The sequence below is a fragment of the Harmonia axyridis genome, chromosome 7 (assembly GCF_914767665.1).
Source record: "Harmonia axyridis chromosome 7, icHarAxyr1.1, whole genome shotgun sequence".
Classification (NCBI taxonomy): Eukaryota; Metazoa; Arthropoda; class Insecta; order Coleoptera; family Coccinellidae; genus Harmonia; species Harmonia axyridis.
In genome coordinates, this window is record NC_059507.1 from 7,322,246 (window position 1) to 7,343,102 (window position 20,857).

Sequence of the window (20,857 nt, forward strand, 5' to 3'; positions counted from 1 at the left end):
GAGAACAACTGATTTCAGAATGGAGCCAATACATTCAAAATCTGATAATCTCTTCTTTTTTTGTTCCTGCTGGGAAAAAACATCTGTATTGAAGAGAAACGTTGAAAGTGGATAACATATGCATGCATAATTCTGATAAAAATAATTATCATTGAGAACTCCTTCAGTTGTAGAATAAATTTGAAATTTCCATAATGTGCGTTAATTCTTTTGCGCAGTGTATATACGTAAAAATTCGATTGAAATTGTTGTTTTTCATGATGAAAACAGTTTCAGTTCTTTCAAACGATCAAGGAAATAATATTTTTCAAAAACTTTCCAGAAAAATTATGAAAATAATTGATATAGGATGAAATGAGAACCACTATGGAAACAAAATCGTGATAAAACAGGTCTTCGATTGATCGTGAAATCAGAAATCTCTTGGTGAAATTTTGGCGTTTTGTATATGCGAGTTCGATTACCTTAAGCTTAAGATATAGCGAAGAATGAGACCATGGAATAAAATTGCGGTTTAAATAACGGTGAAAAATTCGCTCAACTGGTCCAATCGACGAATTGAAGTCGCATATATTCATAACTTTCGCTAAACTGATTGGATGGATCAAAAACTGTACAGATTTTAGGCTCAAAACATTTTTCCAATCAAACCTTTCAACCTCTCAAATAATGTATCATATTCGACCTTCCATGCAATTGAAAAAAATAATCTGCTGAATTTTCTTTGGCTCTAACAAAGCAATTTCCAGAAAATTTTTGACATTACAGATAAAATCTCATTTTGATCGGATTCATTTTTAATAGAATATTGACCTTTTTTTCCAAATTCTTTTTGAAATTTCTCTGGTTCTAGTGATGCAATTGACATTAAATTCAGCATAGTGCTTTGATATTGTTATTTCTCATCTGAATGCCACATTTCAATTCGATCGAATTTTTGGTTTGGAAATTATGAGGATAACACAATTTCAAAGGGCCACATCAACCTCAGTCGGATTTTACCTATTAACGAATTTAACCAGGGTATACGAAATTCGAACCAACCCTGAATTTTCAAAGTTTCTATGTTGTTTCGTTCGAGAGTCATCATATTTACGGCCGGATGATCTCTGGCTCCAAATTTGGAAAACACATTCATCGTTACAAAATGATAGTGCTCTCTGTTCGGGGATTGTACGTTCAAAAACAGAAATTTCGCCTTATCGATGAACTTTATATGGGGAAATTGGAAACGAAAATGAAACATTCCTCGGATCATTTTAAGAAAGAAAAGTCCTAAAAATATGGGCAAACGCAAACGCTTTATTTTCAAGAGAAAGGGTGATAAAGTATGATTTTTCCAAGTTTTTTCTCATAGCACCTTCCCTTCACAAGGTATTCAACTTAAATTTGACATCGATATTCCAATTTGAGGATTGATGGGATATGCTAATTTTGAAAGCAAATCGAAAGGGTATATTTTTTCTGGAACAGTGCTTCTTTTCTCCGAAATTATTTTCTGGCGGACCACTGGTAGTTTAGAAAAATGTAAAAATAAACTTTGGTCCAGTAGATACTACAGTTTTTGGTTTCTTGTAGTTTTGTCGTATCTGCTTTTGATCTAAAGAAAAAAATTTCAAACAATTCGCTAGTAATCTTCAGGAGAATTCAAATTATTATAAAGATCCAGTTAGTAGGTAAGCTATTATAAGTTATAAATTAATTATAATCATCACAAAAAAGTAGGACTACAAGAAAAACCCTATATCTCGAAAACGAAGTGTTTGCGGGCCTATGTTTATAAGACTTTTTTTTTTCGATTATCCAAAGAATCTCTCGTTTTCCTTTGTACCTTCAGTTTAGGAACACCCTGTATAGATACACATGAAATTTCGGTGAAATCTGAGGGATAGTTTTTAATAGCGCGCAAAAATCAGAAATAACGAATCGAATCGTTGTCTTCATAACAATTTGATATTTTTTAATAAATGTGTATCATGACAAAGCCTCATTGGGGTCACCCATGTGGATCCTTGAAGAAATTGGGTGGGATAATGGGTCTGCCTTAGTCTTGGACTGTACGCAACTGATTGCGCGTCTAACCGTGTCTTTAGACTGTACGTTCTCACGTCTTGGAGTTGGGCAGTGCGCCAATTTTGAAATGTTGGTCAAAAATGTGCGTTTATCTCGGAAATTGATAAGTCGACCTTTTTCCCAAACTCTTAATCCTGGTGTTATCGATGGTGTGAGTTCTGAATGGGATAATGCTTTACCTTACAGCAGTATACCAGGACCAAAAGCTCTGCCTTTGGTAGGGAATACGTGGAGATTTTTACCTTACGTCGGTGAGTTTTTTTTTTTTTGATAAGAATATTATTCGAAGAAATGCTGTTTTTGAAAATCACAGGGGAAGGCAAATGCTCGAATTCTGTTGAAATGAAAATCATTATTAGCGCACCAATTATTATGACTTGCAATGGGTAAAAGACGTCATACTTCAGAAGGTAATTAAATGAGTGACTTGCAACAGAAAAGTAGAAATGTTGATGGTTATCTCTGAATTTAACATTTCTTGGTTTCATGAATATTCTTGCCATATTGAAACACAGTTCTTAATGACTATATCAAAAGGTCAGTACCTATTTACCATAGACTTATTATCCTAATGGGTCTATGCTATTTACCTACGTTCTTTTGAGATTCACTTTCAAAATCTCATTAAATGAATTCATTGAATTCGGAGGTATTAGGTTTTTCCAAAGACCCCCCAATTTATGAAAAGTCTTGGGTTCATTTATTCAATTCAATCTGAAAATTCAATAAAAAACATATGTTTCGTCATTTACACTTTTTTGGTACACTTTGAGTATTTCCAAACCATTTGAGATTGTAGCTCTATAGGAGCCTATTGATGCTGTTTAGAAAAAAATTGAAAATTTCATGCTTAATCATGATAGACCATTGCGTCAAGGGTGAAATACCCTTATATACAGGGTAGTGCTGGTCCAGATTTTAGATAACTTTGGCGTCGGATGGAACAACTCAATAAAAAATACACCACGGCAATTTTTGTAATTTCACGAATAGGAAAATTTAAAAAAATTATTTTTGTAGATTATTTGTGGACTATGTTTGCTTTGTAAAAGATTATCTCGAAAATGCTACATTCTATGAAAAAAATCAAGAAAACTTTTTTGAGTGATGCTCTGTTGATTTCAGAAGTGGAATAATTTCTTCAAAAAAGACAGTAGTGTAGATTTTCAATGGGAAAAGGATTATCGCACCCCTATATCTTCGCCACTGGTTAATGTTGGTCGGAGACACCCGCCTTATTCGGAACATTACATTATCTAGACTTCAATAACCAAAAAGCAGAGCAATGTATGTAAAAACACTAAGTAATAAGTAAATACTTTTTTTTTCAAATTTGAACATCCTGTATCTCTAAAATGAAGCTTGTTAAGATATATGTTTTTCATCGAAAGAGTTGTTCTATCTGACGCCAAAGTTATTGGACTAAAATCTGGACCACCCTGTTTGTATATCTCAATATGTGGTAAAAAGTTGCAGCAGAAAACGAGGATATAATATTTTGTCTATAGAAATAAATTTGTATTTTTGAAATATATTTCGCCAATATTTATTTCGAAAATACTCTATGAAACAAACGTCCCCAAATTTTTAATGTAACCCCCAAATAATATCGCAACAACAATTTGGAATTGTCTGTTTTGCATCAATGAAAAATATACATGTATATTTTTCATTGCATCACTAGGACAACAAAATTTCAAATTACGTTAGCTAATGAAATACATTTCACTATATGTATAGAAAAACTACTACTCAATGAGCAATCTAAATGGTTGTTAATCAAAATATGCAAATGATAATCCATTTTATGGCTTGTTTAATGTTCATCATTCGAATTACTGGATGTTGAAGACAGTGCCTTGTTTTAGCTAATCCTTTTTGTTACCTTATGCTTTTTATGAGGTGTTAATTAGAAGAACAGCTCATTAGCTCTTGCTTATCTTCAATAATAAAAAAAAATGAAAAATATAGATATAGACTGTTCTTCATTTTGTTTTTCTTTTAATTTTTTTTTATATTATACACACTATTCTTCGTCATTCTTCTAGATAGCCCAACTCTTTCAACCTTCCCATTACTGAATTCTCAACTATCCAAAAAATGCAGCAGACGTGTTAAAGAATTCCTTCTTTGTTTTAAAACTCAAATTCTTGTGTGTCAATAGAAATTTTCTCTTTTCAAAATTCTTCTTTCTTTTTCTTTTTTCTAGTGTATTTGACTATTTTTCCAGGATTGAATATCGATTAAAAGGATGCTCTTTTCCAAAATTCTCACTAGATCAATAATTTCCTAAAACATTACAAATGGAAAAGAAGATGGCAATTACTATATGATTTTAAAATTTCGAAAACCTGTTTTATTTTTTTAATTCTGATGTAATAACTCAATTTTATAATTCTGAGTTCCATTTCTTCAGATTTTCAAGAAGTATTGGATCTTGGATCGTTTCATTCAAATCAAATTAAATTCTCGACCTAGTTCCTAAAAGAAAGTTAGATTCAAAGTGAATATTAAAATAATGAAGTAACAGTTCAGTTGGATCAGAATTATTTCCTAATATCTTTTTACTTCTGCTTTCAACACAGTTATTGGTATGACTCTCGGTATATGATTGATCGTGATTGATGTTTCGAAAAAAGATATCTACGTAGTTAACTTCTAGGTATGTGGTGAATACATATTTTACAAAAATATCCATTATTTTCTCATCCATAAGAGCTGAATTTATTATGTAACAATTATAGGGTTCTCCAATAAGAGCTGTCACTTTTGAAGCTGCCATCTTTTGACATTTGACAAGTAAAAACTACTTCATTGATAAAAATCGAACGATACACGCTTCAAGAACACATTGAAATTGTTGAAACTCGCTACAAAATTTAGCATAACAGTTAGAAAAACTAAAGCACTTTTGGGTCGTCGTGAAGCACCTTCTTGGCTGCCAATAGTGAAACTAGTGGAAAATTTGAGCTATTGGGACAGTTAGTTTTCATCTCAACTAGTACAAATTCGAAAAAACGAATAAATTGATTGAAATTATGTATAATATTTTTTGCTACCCACCTCACCTTCTTCTATTTAATTAAAATCTTATGGCAATCAATAGTGAGCATCTTTTCATCACCAATCTGTTGCGATGATTATGTATAAAAATGAATAATTACTAACCTTCAGGCTGAAATGTGCGAGAATCTCAATAGTACACCATATAACGGGTTATTTACATAACTTCCTTTCGATTGTAAATACAACCTTGACATAATTTTCTCATTTACTAATCTCAGTATTCAGCTCAATAGGTAGATATATTTATTATCAATATCTTTATTAGAATATTTTGCAATGAAACTAACCAGTTACAATGGGTACTAGATCATTTATTATATTGAGTGCTAGTTCTCTGAAGATGATGATCCAATGGTTAAATTAAATTCTGTCCGTAAACAAGATAATAACGGAAAGTCTTAAAAACTTCAAACTTTCAGTTCGATTTGAATAAAATTATGCATGCAAGCTCGACGAGAATTTTCAAATCGATCACATCATAAGAACCATAAATAAAAATAATACCTACTGTTTATTTATAAAGCCATAATTCATTTCAGGTGGCTTCCAGATAGAGCACATCGATCAACTATGTAAACAACTCCACCAAAAATATGGAAAAATAGTGAAAATGGAAGGTCTCCTTGGCAGACCAGATATGTTGTTTCTCTTTGATCCTGATTTGATCCAACGTGTTTTCAAACAAGAGGACAATTTGCCTTATAGGCCCTCAATGCCATCCTTGACTTATTACAAGCACAAGCATAAGAAAGAGATATTCGGTGAAGATGGAGGTGTGATAGCTGTGTAAGTATAGATATATAATTCTTATTGATTTAGGTATTTTTGTAATTTTTTTTGTGTTTGTGTTTGTGCTAGAAGTTTGTTTTTGAAGATAACTCAATCAAACATTTTCAAAAAAATTGGGGAAATAAATGGCGTCCTTGGAGACCATATTCACTTATATACAATTATGTAGTCTCTAATGGCGCAATTGACGTGAAATCTAAAAAGACCGTTGCTCTATAAAAATGACGATAAGATCTGAATTTTAAATTCACTGGATTTCATATCATTATTCAAACCCATTCCTCTGCTATTCGATTTCATACTTTCGATTTCCTTGAGTAGAAAATCATATAAACTTTGAAGGTCAATGATTTATTGCCTCAGCAATAAATAACATTTGCTCTTTATTTCCAGAGAAGTAATAAAATAAAAAGGAAATAAAATCATTGATGAGTACTTCACTATTGTTTGGATTTTTGGGTCGTAAATCGATCATTTTTAGCTGTTACCAAAATCCACATCACCAATAAACTCAACTCAACTACTTTCATCTGCAATTTCTTTTAATTAAATTATTTGATGAAAATCCTAATGCCGTAAATCTGTTTCTTCTTCATTTGGAAACATTGCGGCCAAATGGTTAACGAAGCACAATTTGATCATTTGCTCTAAATTTGGTCTGTTTTTTGGGTCTCATAAAGATTTTCTTCTATGAAAGTTTCATTTTTTAACACTCACAGTAAATGTGTCATTCTCTAAAAAAAATTGTTACCTACGGTAGCAATATTGTACTTAATCAATTAGGTAAACTGTACCGTCTATTAAATCAGCAAAAAATGTTCGAGAACATTCAATAACGAAGTTATGAATTTAGTTCCTTACTTTATCCACTCAGTATATTTTGTCCATTGAGGACTGATGAAAGCACTTCTTATTAGTTATGAGCGTTTTGGCATCATGTTTTTTTTTATCTCATAATATTTAACCTATTTTCAGGCATGGAGAAGAATGGCAGAAATTCAGATCTAAAGTGAATCAGATCATGTTGCATGCTTCTGCGGCTCATCAGTACATTGATACAATAAATGAAGCTGGTAACAATTTCATAGAAAGGTAATACCTATCGATCAATTCATGAATAGAACATATATCGAAATTAAATTGACAATTATTCTATTTTCACTTTTTAGGTAATTTTATAAAATTGTTTCGCTACACAGTAGCGAATTCATGAATTGGAATAACTGTCAATTTATTTCTGATTTAGAATAAATTTCCTTCAAGTAAAGAACGGACTCGAAACCGAGTCAATGCAATAAAACACATACATAAATAAATATGAATTCTGGAAAGCTCCTCTCATAGTAACCTTGTTGTTTTACAAATGAAAATAAGTATATCTCGCCTTGCTTTGTTGCTGATAATAGTTCTTTGAGAAATAACTGTAACGTGTTGGTTAATTGAGATAAATAGAATGTATTTCCGAGCAGACTACAATTACAACATGGAGACTTTCTTGATAATTACCAGTTGGTTGAAACACTAACCGTAACATAAAATTTAAAATAATTCATATTTTATGTGAATAAATGCACATTGTTCACCTATGAGTTGGCCAGTTGGGTAATTAATCTCTAATATGAATGAAAAACAAAATATTTGCGAGACAATAGACAATTCCAAAATGAAAAATTTTTATTTTTTCGAATTATCTCTTATTATTTCGTAATGATTATTAATTCAGATCGCAATTTCCAGAATTGAATTCCTAAAAGACGATAAAGAAGAAGTTCCTGGAGATTTTTTGAATGAAATCCACAAATGGTCATTAGAATGTGAGTATGCTATTATGAATCTTTTTTTAGTTTATATTAGCTCAAAAATGAAATCTTAGCCTTGGCTAGAGTTGCTCTGGACATCAAGTTGAATTGTTTGGCCGAAAATCCAAAGAAGCACACACAAGAATTAATAGACGCAGTTAACACCTTTTTTATGGGAGTTCCAATTTTGGAGTTGAAAAATCCAATGTGGAGGATTGTTTCTACTCCTTTGTTCAAGAAATACATAAAAGCTTTGGACACAATTTATGAGTAAGTAGAGTGTAAGTAGAGGGTTTTTGAGTTAATCTATATTGCTTTCTGGTCTACCAAAGGTAGGGATCACTTTTAAAGTCAAAATGATATTTGGCCTCAGATTCCAAAATTTTCATCACTCGCAGAATGCATTTCATTTTCACTGTTGAAAAAGGCTTAACCCTTCGACGGGTATCTTAAATATTATTATTATTATCATCTTTGTTCCATATCTCACTTGAATTATAAAACCCCAGAAATTGAATTGAAACTGATAATTTTTAATTTGTTATATTTTTCAGATTATGTAACATACATATAGAAGACGCTATGAGGAATCCTTCTTCTTCTACTGACGAAAACTGTTCCGTCTTACAGAAAGTCTTGAGGAATAACAATCCAAAAACAGCCAAAAACCTAGCTTTAGATTTGTTTCTTGTAGGAATAGATACAGTAAGTTAATGAAATAAGATTATACTTTTGGATATAGATACATTCATTTGCACACATATTTGAGTTGGATACTTCATGGAAAAAGTAATTATTTTTTTATTCGCACTGATTCCCTAGCACCCTGTATATTTGCTATAATTTTTTTTATAAACAATTATGATAAATGTGTTAATAATATTAACCTATTCGAATTGAAAGTAGAAATTTTAAGTAATCTCCCTTATTCCATATTTTCAGACTTCCAACGCAGTAGCTTCAATTTTATACCAGTTGGCACAACATCAGGATGTCCAAGAAAAACTATACAAGCATCTAGTATCTAGTAAGATCACAGCAAATTCAGACATAACTATTGATTTTCTAAACAAATCTGGTTACTTGAAATACTGCATTAAGGAAACAATGAGGCGAGTAAGAATAAATTTGAAATTCAAGATTTATTTTGAATGAGACCATTAATAATTCCATCAAATCTATTAGGTACCGGGTTTTTCACCATAATTTGACCCCCCCTTTAACTTTTTTACTAAAAGAGGTACAAAAAATGTTTTCGACAAAAGTTTCATGAAGTCGACTAGTGTTTTTTAAAATGATCTCACAAAATGAAATATATACAGAGTGAGCAACATATTGATTGCAACTTCAATTTTTCAAACGGAACATCCTGTATATTTTTCTATATTTGACTAGCTTTTTTTCCCCTGATTTCGAATATATGACATATGCTTGATCTATCTGTCTTATTCTGAGTACCACAGAGTTTCAAATTTCAAGAAACCCCTAAGTAATCAGTTTTCAAGTGGAAGGATGCGATAACTCAAAATGCCCTTCTTTGAGGTATCTCGTTGGCAACGATAATATTTACGTTTTTCACTATAAATTGGAATTGGATCATTTGGATGCAACTCCATATATTCTCTCCTTGTAGCTTTCTTATTTTTATTGTTCTTCACATAAAGTGAAAATATTTCAAATTTTTCCGCTTCTGTGTAGTGCATATTCGATGAATAGTTTTATTCAATGACAAACGTAAGTCATATATCGTTACCAACGAGATAACTCAAAAAAGGGCATTTTGAGTTATCGCAGCATTCCACTCGAAAACAGATTACTTAGCTTGCCAGGGGTTTCTTGAAATTTGAAAATCTGTGGTACTCAGAATAAGAGAGATAGGCCAAACATATGTTATATATTTGAATTCAGGGGAAAAAGAGCTAGTCAAATATAGAAAAATATGCAAGGTGTTCCATTTGAAAAAATGAAGTTGCAATCAATATGTTACCCACTCTGTATATTTTTCATTTTGTGAGATCATTTTAGAAAACACTAGTCAATTTCGTGAAACCTTTGTGGAAAACATTTTTTTGTATATACCTCTTTCAGTAACAAAGTGAAAGGGGGGGGTCAAATTATGGTGAAAAACCCGGTACATATCTTAAACTGCAGAGAGGTATAATTTCCATTATAACTTTCCAGAATGTTTCCAGTTGTTATAGGAAATGGCAGATGCACAACTAATAATACTGTTATAGGTGGCTATCAAGTACCGAAAGGAGTAAGTACCTAATAATATTTGAATGAGAATTGATTGCCTTATATTTTGGCACTTTGTTATATATAATATTAGTCGTATTTATATTTATTTATGGGTACCTATATGTCAAAAAATTTCAATGAGTAATTCTTAATAAATGGTATATATTATCAGAAACCTATATTTATATGCTTCGGAATACCATTTCTGAAATAAAAAAGATTTTTTGTTTTGGTTCATATAATCAGTAATGATTTTGGTATTTAAGAAGTCGAAATAAATACTTATGTATTAAAATATATCGAAATGCTAAGCTCAATAGATAGATACAGAATGTTGGTAACATTTTTAATATTTCTTATATACAGGATGATTCATTAAGAATGTTCAATCTTCTAGACATCAAAATATGATGATTCTGTCCAATATACTTCAGACAAATATTGCTAGTTTTCAAATGACCAGGTGTTTGATTGATTGTCGCAATAATTCCTATGTTTTCAAAATTCCTATTCAAAAATTGGCAATTTTACGTTTTTTCGCATTAGGATTACACTTTAACTTCACTTAAAGAGGACGCTCGATACACTTGGTTGTGTTCATCTAATCAAAGCTATCTAATTTATTTTATTCTACTCACACGATTCAAACTTCTTATTTTTCAGGTGCAAGTAATTTTTCAACATTATGTCATCAGTAATCTCGATGAATATTTTCCAAGAAGTTCCGAATTTTTACCTGAACGATGGTCGGACCCAAAAGGGAAAACTCACAATTTTGCTTCCTTACCATTCGGCCACGGTAGGAGAATGTGTCTAGGAAAAAGATTCGCTGATATGGAGATGCAGGTTGTCATATCTAAGGTGAATTTTTTATTGTAGAGGTTTCTACATTGGACCTTATTTTTCCTACCAGTGGCATCACATGCTACGTTTTACCTAAAAGTGTTTTAATTGGCTTGTTCTTTAAATATGTCCTGGAGACCTGTTCTTTTAACTTTTTATAAGGCAGAAAATTCTGATGAGTTTCAGAAAACAATAAGATAGCAACATCTTTTTGAATTGTGATACATATAATCATCTAATGGTTCTTCGTTCAAGCATTTATGACAATTGAGATTATCCTCATAACTTAACGAATCAGATCAAATCAGTATGAAATTTTGAAATTAAATGAGATAAACTATAGGCTGCAGTTGAATTTTACTACAACTCATTGAAGAGATAATGTTATCAATTGATATTTATTTTAAATTTTGACTCAATAGCTTAAATTTTTATAAGCAGTATAATGTAGCAACTAGTGTATTCGAAGGAACATATAACACAAGTGTCTAATTCATACAGGTGTAAGCACATATCATAGTTTTTTAGAAATTATATTTTTAGGCTTTTTCATTCAAAAATTGAATTTTAAATTTGAGAGGATTTATGAATCAATAACAAATCCATACGATAAATGCTCTGGACAGGAATTGCCACAGTCTTAATGATTCATTTTCAACTTTTTGGTTATGGCAGGATATGAGATATCGAAGACAAATTGATCCATGTAAAAATTGATTTTTATTACCTAAACATGATGTTTTTCTATAAACTTTTCATATATTTGCTGGAAACAAAAGATTTCTAAAAAAGTGAAACTTACCTATGCTCAAAACAAATTGTAGTTATATAGGTATACAACTATTTAACAACGGTTTTCATCAGTTCATCTGAAAAAAATTTTACGATACAATGTCTAAATTTTTTTTCAATGTTTCAGGTTATTGCAAACTACAAGATCTCTTACAACTATCCACCCTTGGACTACCACATTCATCCTATGTACACACCAAACGGACCTCTCAAATTCAAATTCGAGAGAAGAAAACCAAAGAATGACTCATAAAGGAGAAAATAAAATTCAATATGATTTTTCTGCCTATGAATTATATGAGACCAAAAGTTGAATAAATATATTTTTTAAGTATTTTAATGTTTTTTATCCCGACTCTTCTAGGCCTTTATGAGAACTCTCAGGAACTCCGACCATTTTTAACATGGAAATAGTTAAATGAAACAAGAAGGCTTTTTCTAATTCCAATTTATATAGCAGTTTAATTCTTCCAATGAAAGTTTTCCTTAGTTAGTTTATGTCAATAATGAACTACCTGAAAATTGATTTCAAGATTTCAACAATCTCACTCAGAAGAATTATCTCACTTCTTTTTGTTATAACGTTGCCTCAATGGCAAACTGACATTGTGGATTGAATTCTCTATGATTCATAACATATATCACTGGAGTAAAATTGAAGTTATTTTAAGGAATCGAATAAAGTATCAATGTACAAGGCAAGAAGTCTCGCTACAGTTTATGGAATATGTAAATAAAAAAACTATATACCTACAACATTAACGAAAAAGTAGCTAAGACCTGCCATTCAGCCAATATCAGCGTCAAACCGAGAGAAGCAGTCTTACTTTTACATGTACCATAGCGTCATTGTCCGGTGTACATGACGCTCTATATCAAACTGAGGTTCACGTCTTTCTCCTCGACATCGTCTAACCCTTCTTCGGCCATCATGTGCACCCAAGGAGAATCGAGATTCATTAGAAAAGACGACCTGATGCCATTCCACATTCCAATGTTGACGTTCTCTGCACCGCTCTAATCGTTGCCGGCGATGCTCAACCATCAGAGGTAACACAAGATGGGGTCGATAATGCCGCAGTCCAAAAGACCTTATCCGGCGGTAAACCGTTCGGACAGTTACAGGATGGCCTTGTTCTCCTAACCACTCATCAGCCAAGTGTTCGCAAGTCGGTCTCTAAGTCAGCCATAAGTCTTAGACGTCGATCTTGAACTTCATTTGTGCCACTTCGACGTCCGGTGCCTACTCTTCTTCCATTTTGGGCATTATCTAACCACGCTTGACAACATCTCTTAACAGTAGTTGGATTTCTGTTCGTACTCTTTCAAATACACTTAGCTGGCGATAAATACCGCGTACACGTGCTCTAAGCACTTGGATCTCCTCGAACTGCTGGTTCGATGTAAAATTAAAAAACTTGCAAAAAACGACTACAATATTTAAGTAACAAAAATTGTTTACATGAAAAAACCTTCATTCACTCCTTGCTATACTTATCTATGTTTTACCAAAAAAACTTAAACTTAAACAGCTCCTTCTGGGTGTTGCAGTTTCTTTGTCAGTATATTTTTGAAATATTCGTGAAAAAACCTACCAAAAATCATTACAAAAGAGGTAAAACTATAATTTTGTGAAAAAAAGAAATCGACCATCATACCGTGCTGCCCTCTACTTATATGCTTCGTAAAAAGAAAGAAGATAAATTGAATGTACAATTTCGTACACCGTACAATGTTTGGTTATAGTAGGAGCGCCAGAGGTGAAATGAATGGATAATTAATGTATGATTTTATTCGCAGAAATCCACGTGGTAGTAATCCCTCTTAAGGACATACAAATAAAAATTGACCTGTCTCGGCAGTTGAAAAGACTCATACTTATACTTATTACGGAAGTATTAGACTGGACATTTTTATATGGGAGCAACCTGTATAAAATAATTTCATGTGGACCACTGGTTGCTGACCTCTCCTATAATATGGTATAATGTCTAGACTGTAGAACTAATGGGATTTTCTCAACAAGCCAAAGATCACTCATCATTAATGAAGCTTATATGTGCCTGGATATCTTGGACATATTATATAACTAATTCAATGCGACATTTTTCGTATCACCACACCAAAAAAAAAAGTAGACTGCTAGGCTACTGGTTGCCACGAAAACACCTTCATATCTCCATTCAGATTTCATCATCATACGTGAGATCCTCATATTAAAATATAATGTTAATATATATTTAATGAACTATACAAATTATACCAACTTAATCTCTCTCTCTCGAAAACTACTCACTGCTCCATGTAATACTCACATTCTTCCTAATTGAACTTTTGCACGCAAAGAAGAGGAAAATTAACCTAGAAGATTTGCTTCCGCTTGGAAATAGGCTTATAATTACGATTAGCCGCACTTGGGACGGAAAAAAACGTCTTATTGTCTTTGCTCTCCCGGTTATCGAAGAGTACCATGTCGTGCATTCGTACTCAACCTCAGCGAAAGTACTTTTTGAGGGAAAGACGGTGGTGAAATTATGATATACCTCTCGATTGCAGAATGTGTAGCACCATTCTTTGGTGCAGCAGTACCTTCGGAATATTGGTAGATGTATAAAAGAAAGGGTCAATATCTCTCGTTGTACATTTGCAAACTGGTAGTGAGAGTGGTCAATCGTCTGATCTAGGAAGTGCTCATTTTGAAGATAGAAGTAATGAAGATTATTGTAAGTTTATTTTCGTTAATCAGATATTGTATACTTGAACTTCGCGATTAAATCAAAATTTATGGAATTTCATGGATATTGGAAGGTTAATAATTTTTGAAACCACCAAATATGCCCTTGGACACCACGCAAACAGATATACAGGGTGTTCCTGAATTGATTCCTCGCATTATTTGAAAAAAAAAGTTCTATAAATATGGGTACGTAAACGCTTTGTTTTCGAGACACAAGTTGTTAAAGTTGTATGTTTTTTCAATTTTTCTTCTTATAGTACCTTCCCTTCACAAGTAGATATTTAACTTAAAGTCATTGAAAATCCATCTCAAAGTTTTCATGATGCGATATGCTAATTTTGAATGTAAATCTACAGTGTGATATGCCCTCCTCTATCCTCCAGAATTTTTTTTGGTGGAGAAAATTTGGTGCAGTTCTACACTTTTAAATTTTTGTAGTTTTGTCGAATCTGATTTCGAGAAAACATTTCAAACAATTTTCTAGTAATCTAAAAAATTCAAAGATTTCTTCTTTCTGGCACCTCTCACCGATTCTTCGTAGAGCACACGGTTTTGAAGAAATTTGAACTCGAAATTAGGAAAAAAATTGCATTTCCCTCCAAAAATCGTTATATCTCCTGAATTATTCGTCATAGACCTCTCAAATAAAAATGTTTTTCAAATGTCAAGTTCTGATCTAAAACATAGTGAGGTTTCAAAGGCGTAGCTTCTGTCCAGAAGAAGTTGTAGTCTCGGGAATATTATCAGGTTTTTTTTCGAAAATTTCAGATTTTTACCAATAATATCTGAAATAATGTACTAATCGCCCAACTGAAGCATTTTCGTGATCTACATAGTCGGATCAATCAATAAAATGATACAATGTTCCCATGAAGGAACTTTTATTTTTTTTCAATTTTCTAAGGGTTAGGTATGGAAAATTTTACGAAAATTGTTCGACGAAAAATTTTTCAGGTGAGATCGAAATTCGGCTAATCAGAGATCGTCAATGTTGGCACCGCTAACCTATTCTTCGTAGAGCTCATGGTTTTGAAGAAATTTGAACTCGAAATTTGGGAAAGAATTGAATATTCCTCCAAAAATCGTTATATCTCCCGAATTATTCGTCACAGACCGCTCAAATAAAAACGTTTTTCAAACATCAAGTTCTGATCTAAACCATAGTGGGGTTTCAAAGGCGTTACTTACGTCCAGAAGAAGTTGTAGCCTGGAGAATATTATCAAGTTTTTTTTCGAAAATTTCAGATTTTTACCAATAATATCTGAAATAATGTACTAATCGCCCAACTGAAGCATTTTCGTGATCTACATAGTCGAATCAATCAATAAAATGATACAATGTTCCCATGAAGGAAATTTTATTTTTTCTCAATTTTCTAAGGGTTAGAGGTATGGAAAATTTTGCGAACATTTTTCGACAAAAAATTTTTCAGGTGAGATCGAAATTCGGCTTATCAGAGATTGTCAATTATGGCACCGCTCAACGATTCTTCGTAAAGCTCACGGTTTAGAAGAAATTTGAACTCGAAATTAGGGGAAAAATTGCATTTCCCTCCAAAAATCGTTATATCTCCCGAATTATTCGTCATAGACCCCTCAAATACAAACGTTTTTCAAACATCAAGTTCTGATCTAAAACATATTAAGGTTTCAAAGGCGTAGCTTACGTCCAGAAGAAGTTTTAGTCTCGGATAACAATGTTATCAAGTTTTTTTTCGAAAATTTCAGATATTTACCTATAATTTCTGAAATATTACAATGTTCCCATGAAGGAATTTAATTTTTTTTTTTTTTCAATTTTTAGCCTATTCGTAAGGAACGCCCTGAATAGACAATAAACTTTATTGGCAAATGTATGAAATACAAAATTGTGGACTAGAAACTACTATTTTATTTAGATTGTGAAGGTATTCGTCCAATTGAACATTCCAAATACTAACAAACAATAAAAAGAGCACGTACTCAATTATTTAATTTCATAAATGCATCGTCCAGAAACTTCCTTTCTCCAATAACTGATTGCAGATTACACTCTCATTAATCATTCGTTGCGGAAATATACTGAAACATTTCCTTCCTACAGTTGCTCAATGAATACTCTCGGACATAAGAAGAATGTACTAAATTATGATCGTCCATTTGGCAATCAATAAAATGCTCGATGGAATTTCTCTGATTTCATAAATTTAAATTGACGAAAGGAACATCTTTCGTTTTACTTTCGTTTAGAAGAAGTAGGACCAGACTCATTCAGTTCTCAAACAGAGATCAGTCGAGAGTGTTAATCATGTGCAAAAAAACTAATTCAATTGTGAGTAGTATTCAGATTTCTCGATTTTTTTAAGCCTAAATCTAGTTTTCAATTTAGAGTTATTAGAGTATTCACTTATGAATGTAGCCACAATAACTGATATTCGTTGTTTGAGAGGAGAATATGAAACTTTGCCCTATGATTAAGTTTTTCAGAATAATAATAGAGATCTTTTTCCGAGAATTTCATTTTTCCATTGAGGTTTTTTGGCTGGCCATATATATATTGAATATGATATTGCCCGAACATTATTTCAGATTTTTAATCATAAAAATCTCAAGTTATACCTGACACAAATGCTCCTGTATCAAAATACAGGTTGTTGAAGTTTAAAAAAAATTTCCTAATATCTTGGACATCCTAAAAGATATCGCAATGCGCTTTGAAGCATTGTTATAACTTTCCAAACTTCATAAACTAGCGTTGAAGTTCTGCCAAAAAATAGTCATGCTCGGAGAATACAGGGTTTCATTACTCATAATTTTTGTAGGAACATATGATTGGTCAATAAGAATAGAATGAAAAATAAGTCTTTTGAATAAATGTTGTTACTTTTTTCCATTTTAATATTTCCAATCGTCTTCAAAATAAATGATGAGTTGTTTTAGTTATATGAGTATCAGTGAAACAACGCATCATCAATTTAAAATGTTTTTTCCCTTTTTCGAACCAAAAAATCCAAAAAGGATGATTTATTAATTTTTCAAACTACCTACCTACTTGTATTTGGCCAGTTGAGCAGGAATAACCTATTGAAATTTTATTCTGAGACACCCTGTATATAATGATATGAGTGAGGTTTCTTAATTGCGGGTGGAAACTAAAATATCTAGTACATATAGCTGTTTTTCGAATCCTTTGTAGATTTTTCCGGAATGTTCATTTTTTCTTTGATATCGCTGAGGTCAATCACTCGGGAGCTTAGAGAATAACGTTGCTTATTTTAATAAAAGAATAATGACAGTATAATTATTGATGCTACTCAATGTGACCAAGGCCTTTTGCAATGAATTACTTAATCTTGGGTCGAAGCTTTCGTTTGCCAATTATGTCTGCCACATTGTTTTCTTTATAATGAACGTTACATGGGTTTTCTTGATGAGTTTAATAATGCTTGTATCTCCACATTGCTTTAATATTAATAATTGATGCACCCAGTAGACGTTGTCTTGCTAGAAATCAAACTTTTTGACTTTCTCCGTGGAAAAATTGAAGATTATGTACCTGCCTAATCATCACAAATTCAATGGACAGCCAAATGTAATCACATTCGCATTTTTCAACAAATTTACATAATTATATCAAAACTTGATGTCATTACCATTACTTTACGCTTTTATAGAAAACGTTAAATGTATAAGGAATTCTGTGGTGACTACAGAAGTGTCCCTTTTTTTGAGGTGTAAAATTTTCAGTCAGTACTGTCATTCATAATTCTTGTTTTGGACGTCAAAATTCCTCAAAATTCAATGTATTTCACGGCTTTATTATTTTATGGATCTATAGCATGGCTACTTCTTTGGAACCTCTTGCCCGTCGTTATGAAATCACTCTGTTGTCCTAAGGATGATTGCTGCGACTAGAATGGTATCTATCTACCAACTTTTCCTTATTGTAATCTTTCGTCTTGATAATCCTTCAATTTTTGACCAGATACTACTTAAATTGGAAGCCTCGACCTAAATTTACAAAAAATTTAAAAAAAAATCCAAGTTTATTGATCTGATTTACATACTTACGATATATTTTTGATTCTTGACAGGCTTCTACCCTAAGGTATTATCTTGAGAACGTTTCATAACTTATCTCATTGGACAAAACTATGTACAATATTATTTAATTGATATTTTATTGAATGAGATCAAATTTTTCATTTGACCATACAGGAAAATAAAAACCTACCTTGAATTATGAAAGTTCCGAACTGATTCTTTTGATTTGATATTATTCGACTATAAAGTGCCAAAAATCAAGTGAATCACATGAAAGAGTCCAGACAGATATTCCCGTTGATTTGAAATTTTGAAATTTTCCCAGTTCCAGTTTTTTTATGGGAGACATCTTGTGATTGCAAATTCGGGGGTGTACGATCATCCTCTTAAGATCCTCTTAAATGGCAATGCGTGCTTAAAGAGATGATAGAATTTGCATCACAAAATATACCTTCTCACATCAAAATTGGCCTAACCCAGTATTTTACTGCTGGACTCTTTTATGTGCACCACTCTGTATAAGTATAGAAACTCCAAACACTCATAAGCATTTGCATTTTCGATGCTGATTAAGTTCAAATTATTCCGATAAAAATAACGTTTTTATAAAGCCTCCAATTCACATAATTTTTTTTTTTTAATTTATGAGTTCCAGTCAAGCGGATGCTGGCTCGAGTGGATGGTCAATGACAGTAGTTTTTATTATGAAAAACCACAGTTGCATTCACTTTCATCACTCAGCATATGCAGAAGAAATGAGTGGACATTTCATTCGAATGAGAGCACAGATGAATCGAGTTGAATGGAACTCACAAAATGAAATGTTAATTTCATGGTTCATAGATTGCAGAAGTGTGTGAAAGTTGTTCTTCAGTACCTTCACATCAAAAGCATCGTTAATTAAACAAAATCCATCCTATCGCCTCATTCACAAAAAAATGAAGAGTGAAAGATTTCCTTCATCTAAATACTGATTTTTTTTTTTCCAGATTTCAACAATCGTGATACTGAGCCTTTTGGGATCTTCAGTGGGTCTACAAGATGACATCCAAGGTGCTCATCTGCAAAACGACATTCAATTCCAGAACCATCAAAATCAACAGTATTTAGTTCAACAGAGGGCAGTTCCACAACAGTACCCTCAGCATTATGTCCCTGTGCCGATTCAACTTCTACAACGTTCTGTGTACACACAACAACCCCAAGCCGCCCTTATAATCGTTAAAGCTTTTCCAGTTTACTTGACACCAGATCAAGCTGCAAATATCCAGAGACAGGCTCCATCCGTCCACCAAGATGGCTCAGGAATTTCAAACGTGCAGATGATACATTATAATGTTGCAGCAAGTCCTACAGTTTACCCAATACATCAATCGTATCAATCGCACTCTGCAGAGCAATCTGTCCCAGTGTATTCTACAGCTCAACCTGCTGCAGAGAAGCCTTCTTCGGTTTCAACTCACTACCAAGTGAACAACAAGCATTTGGTGGCTACAGAAAGACCTGCTTCTCTGGCATCACATTACCAAGCGAATAATCAGTTAGTAGCTTCAAATTCTGGACTTTTCTATGCACCACCATCCAGTGTACAGGGTGATTCCTACTTGAATCAGCTAGCCCAAGTTGTTGCACAGCAATATTCAAAGTCGCCGACGAATTTCAAAGCACCAGCCATCATAGCAGGTCTAGAGAACTTCAGTGCTGAGCAACAGAATCAGATCAAGAACCACTTGAAGAATTATATAAGCCAGCATGGGGAGGATGGTAAACAAGACAAAGATTCTTTCGAGCACAGAGAGATAAGTGCTACTAATGAATCTCATCAAAAGTACTCTAGTAAGATTCCAACGACTCAGTATTCTCAGCAAAGCGATTGGAGACCAGCTCATCAACCCACAGCAGTGACTTCAAAACATTGAAATTAGTGATTTTAATCATTTCGACTGATGCCAAAGTAAAATTAGGTTTCTAATTGACTTCGTTATTTCCTTTTGTTTATTTAAATTGTTAAAATATATATTTATGTTTTTTATTGGTTGTCTTTTTTCGAACTGATTATGAAAGAACTTTTCCTCAAGAATTTGATAGTTGCGTATCAGAGGACATCAGCAAATTCAGATTTAACTTTCCATCTACAACTACTGTACACAGGATGTTGAAGAAGAAGTGTGAGAAAGCAATAGTATGAAACACGAAAAGTGGAAGAAAATATTTTGGAATTATAAATTATTATTTTTTTCCACCTTGCTTTTATGAGCTGATTCTCTGGATTTTATGGGCCTAATGCCCATGATTATGAGGAATTCTCGGTTAAATCAACTTTTATCTGGCCGGTCGTAGGCTCAATATATTTTAAAACATTTTTTTTTCCAAAAATTAAAAAAAAATAACACTCCACAGAAGTAAATGGTTTTTAATAAGTGGAGATAGATATTGATTTATCCAATGCCTGTAAAAAATTTGAAAAAAAGTACTCAATTGATGTCCGGAGCCA

General features: G+C 32.5%; 2 protein-coding genes and 1 long non-coding RNA gene across 6 annotated transcripts; 2 read left to right on the forward strand and 1 right to left on the reverse strand.

Moving 5' to 3' along the window:
• The first annotated feature begins 2,043 nt into the window (after nucleotides 1-2,043).
• Nucleotides 2,044-11,937, forward strand: LOC123685110 (probable cytochrome P450 301a1, mitochondrial). Of its 2 annotated transcripts, XM_045624693.1 has the most exons (10): nucleotides 2,047-2,324; nucleotides 5,679-5,925; nucleotides 6,904-7,020; nucleotides 7,666-7,742; nucleotides 7,802-7,997; nucleotides 8,282-8,432; nucleotides 8,670-8,839; nucleotides 9,909-9,987; nucleotides 10,632-10,829; nucleotides 11,731-11,937. In XM_045624693.1, the coding sequence occupies exons 1-10, from the start codon at nucleotides 2,141-2,143 to the stop codon at nucleotides 11,854-11,856; spliced, it is 1,545 nt and encodes a 514-aa protein (XP_045480649.1). In that variant the 5' UTR covers nucleotides 2,047-2,140; the 3' UTR covers nucleotides 11,857-11,937. The 2 variants fall into 2 exon arrangements, with proteins under 2 accessions (XP_045480650.1, XP_045480649.1); XM_045624694.1 differs by lacking the exon at nucleotides 11,731-11,937 and having other exon boundaries at nucleotides 2,044-2,324; nucleotides 8,670-8,843; nucleotides 10,632-10,770.
• Nucleotides 11,938-14,152: 2,215 nt separating this feature from the next.
• On the forward strand, nucleotides 14,153-20,395 carry LOC123685111. Of its 3 annotated transcripts, none has more exons than XM_045624697.1 (2): nucleotides 14,153-14,326; nucleotides 19,353-20,395. In XM_045624697.1, exons 1-2 carry the CDS (start codon nucleotides 14,315-14,317, stop codon nucleotides 20,280-20,282), a joined length of 942 nt encoding a protein of 313 aa, XP_045480653.1. In that variant the 5' UTR covers nucleotides 14,153-14,314; the 3' UTR covers nucleotides 20,283-20,395. The 3 variants fall into 3 exon arrangements, with proteins under 3 accessions (XP_045480653.1, XP_045480651.1, XP_045480652.1); XM_045624695.1 differs by lacking the exon at nucleotides 14,153-14,326 and adding an exon at nucleotides 16,500-16,651; XM_045624696.1 differs by lacking the exon at nucleotides 14,153-14,326 and adding an exon at nucleotides 18,081-18,238.
• LOC123685112 lies at nucleotides 17,742-17,990 on the reverse strand. Its single transcript, XR_006748261.1, has 2 exons — nucleotides 17,876-17,990; nucleotides 17,742-17,823 (listed from the first exon to the last, which is right to left on the reverse strand). It is a non-coding gene; the product is annotated as an uncharacterized LOC123685112 (long non-coding RNA).
• Nucleotides 20,396-20,857: the final 462 nt, after the last annotated feature.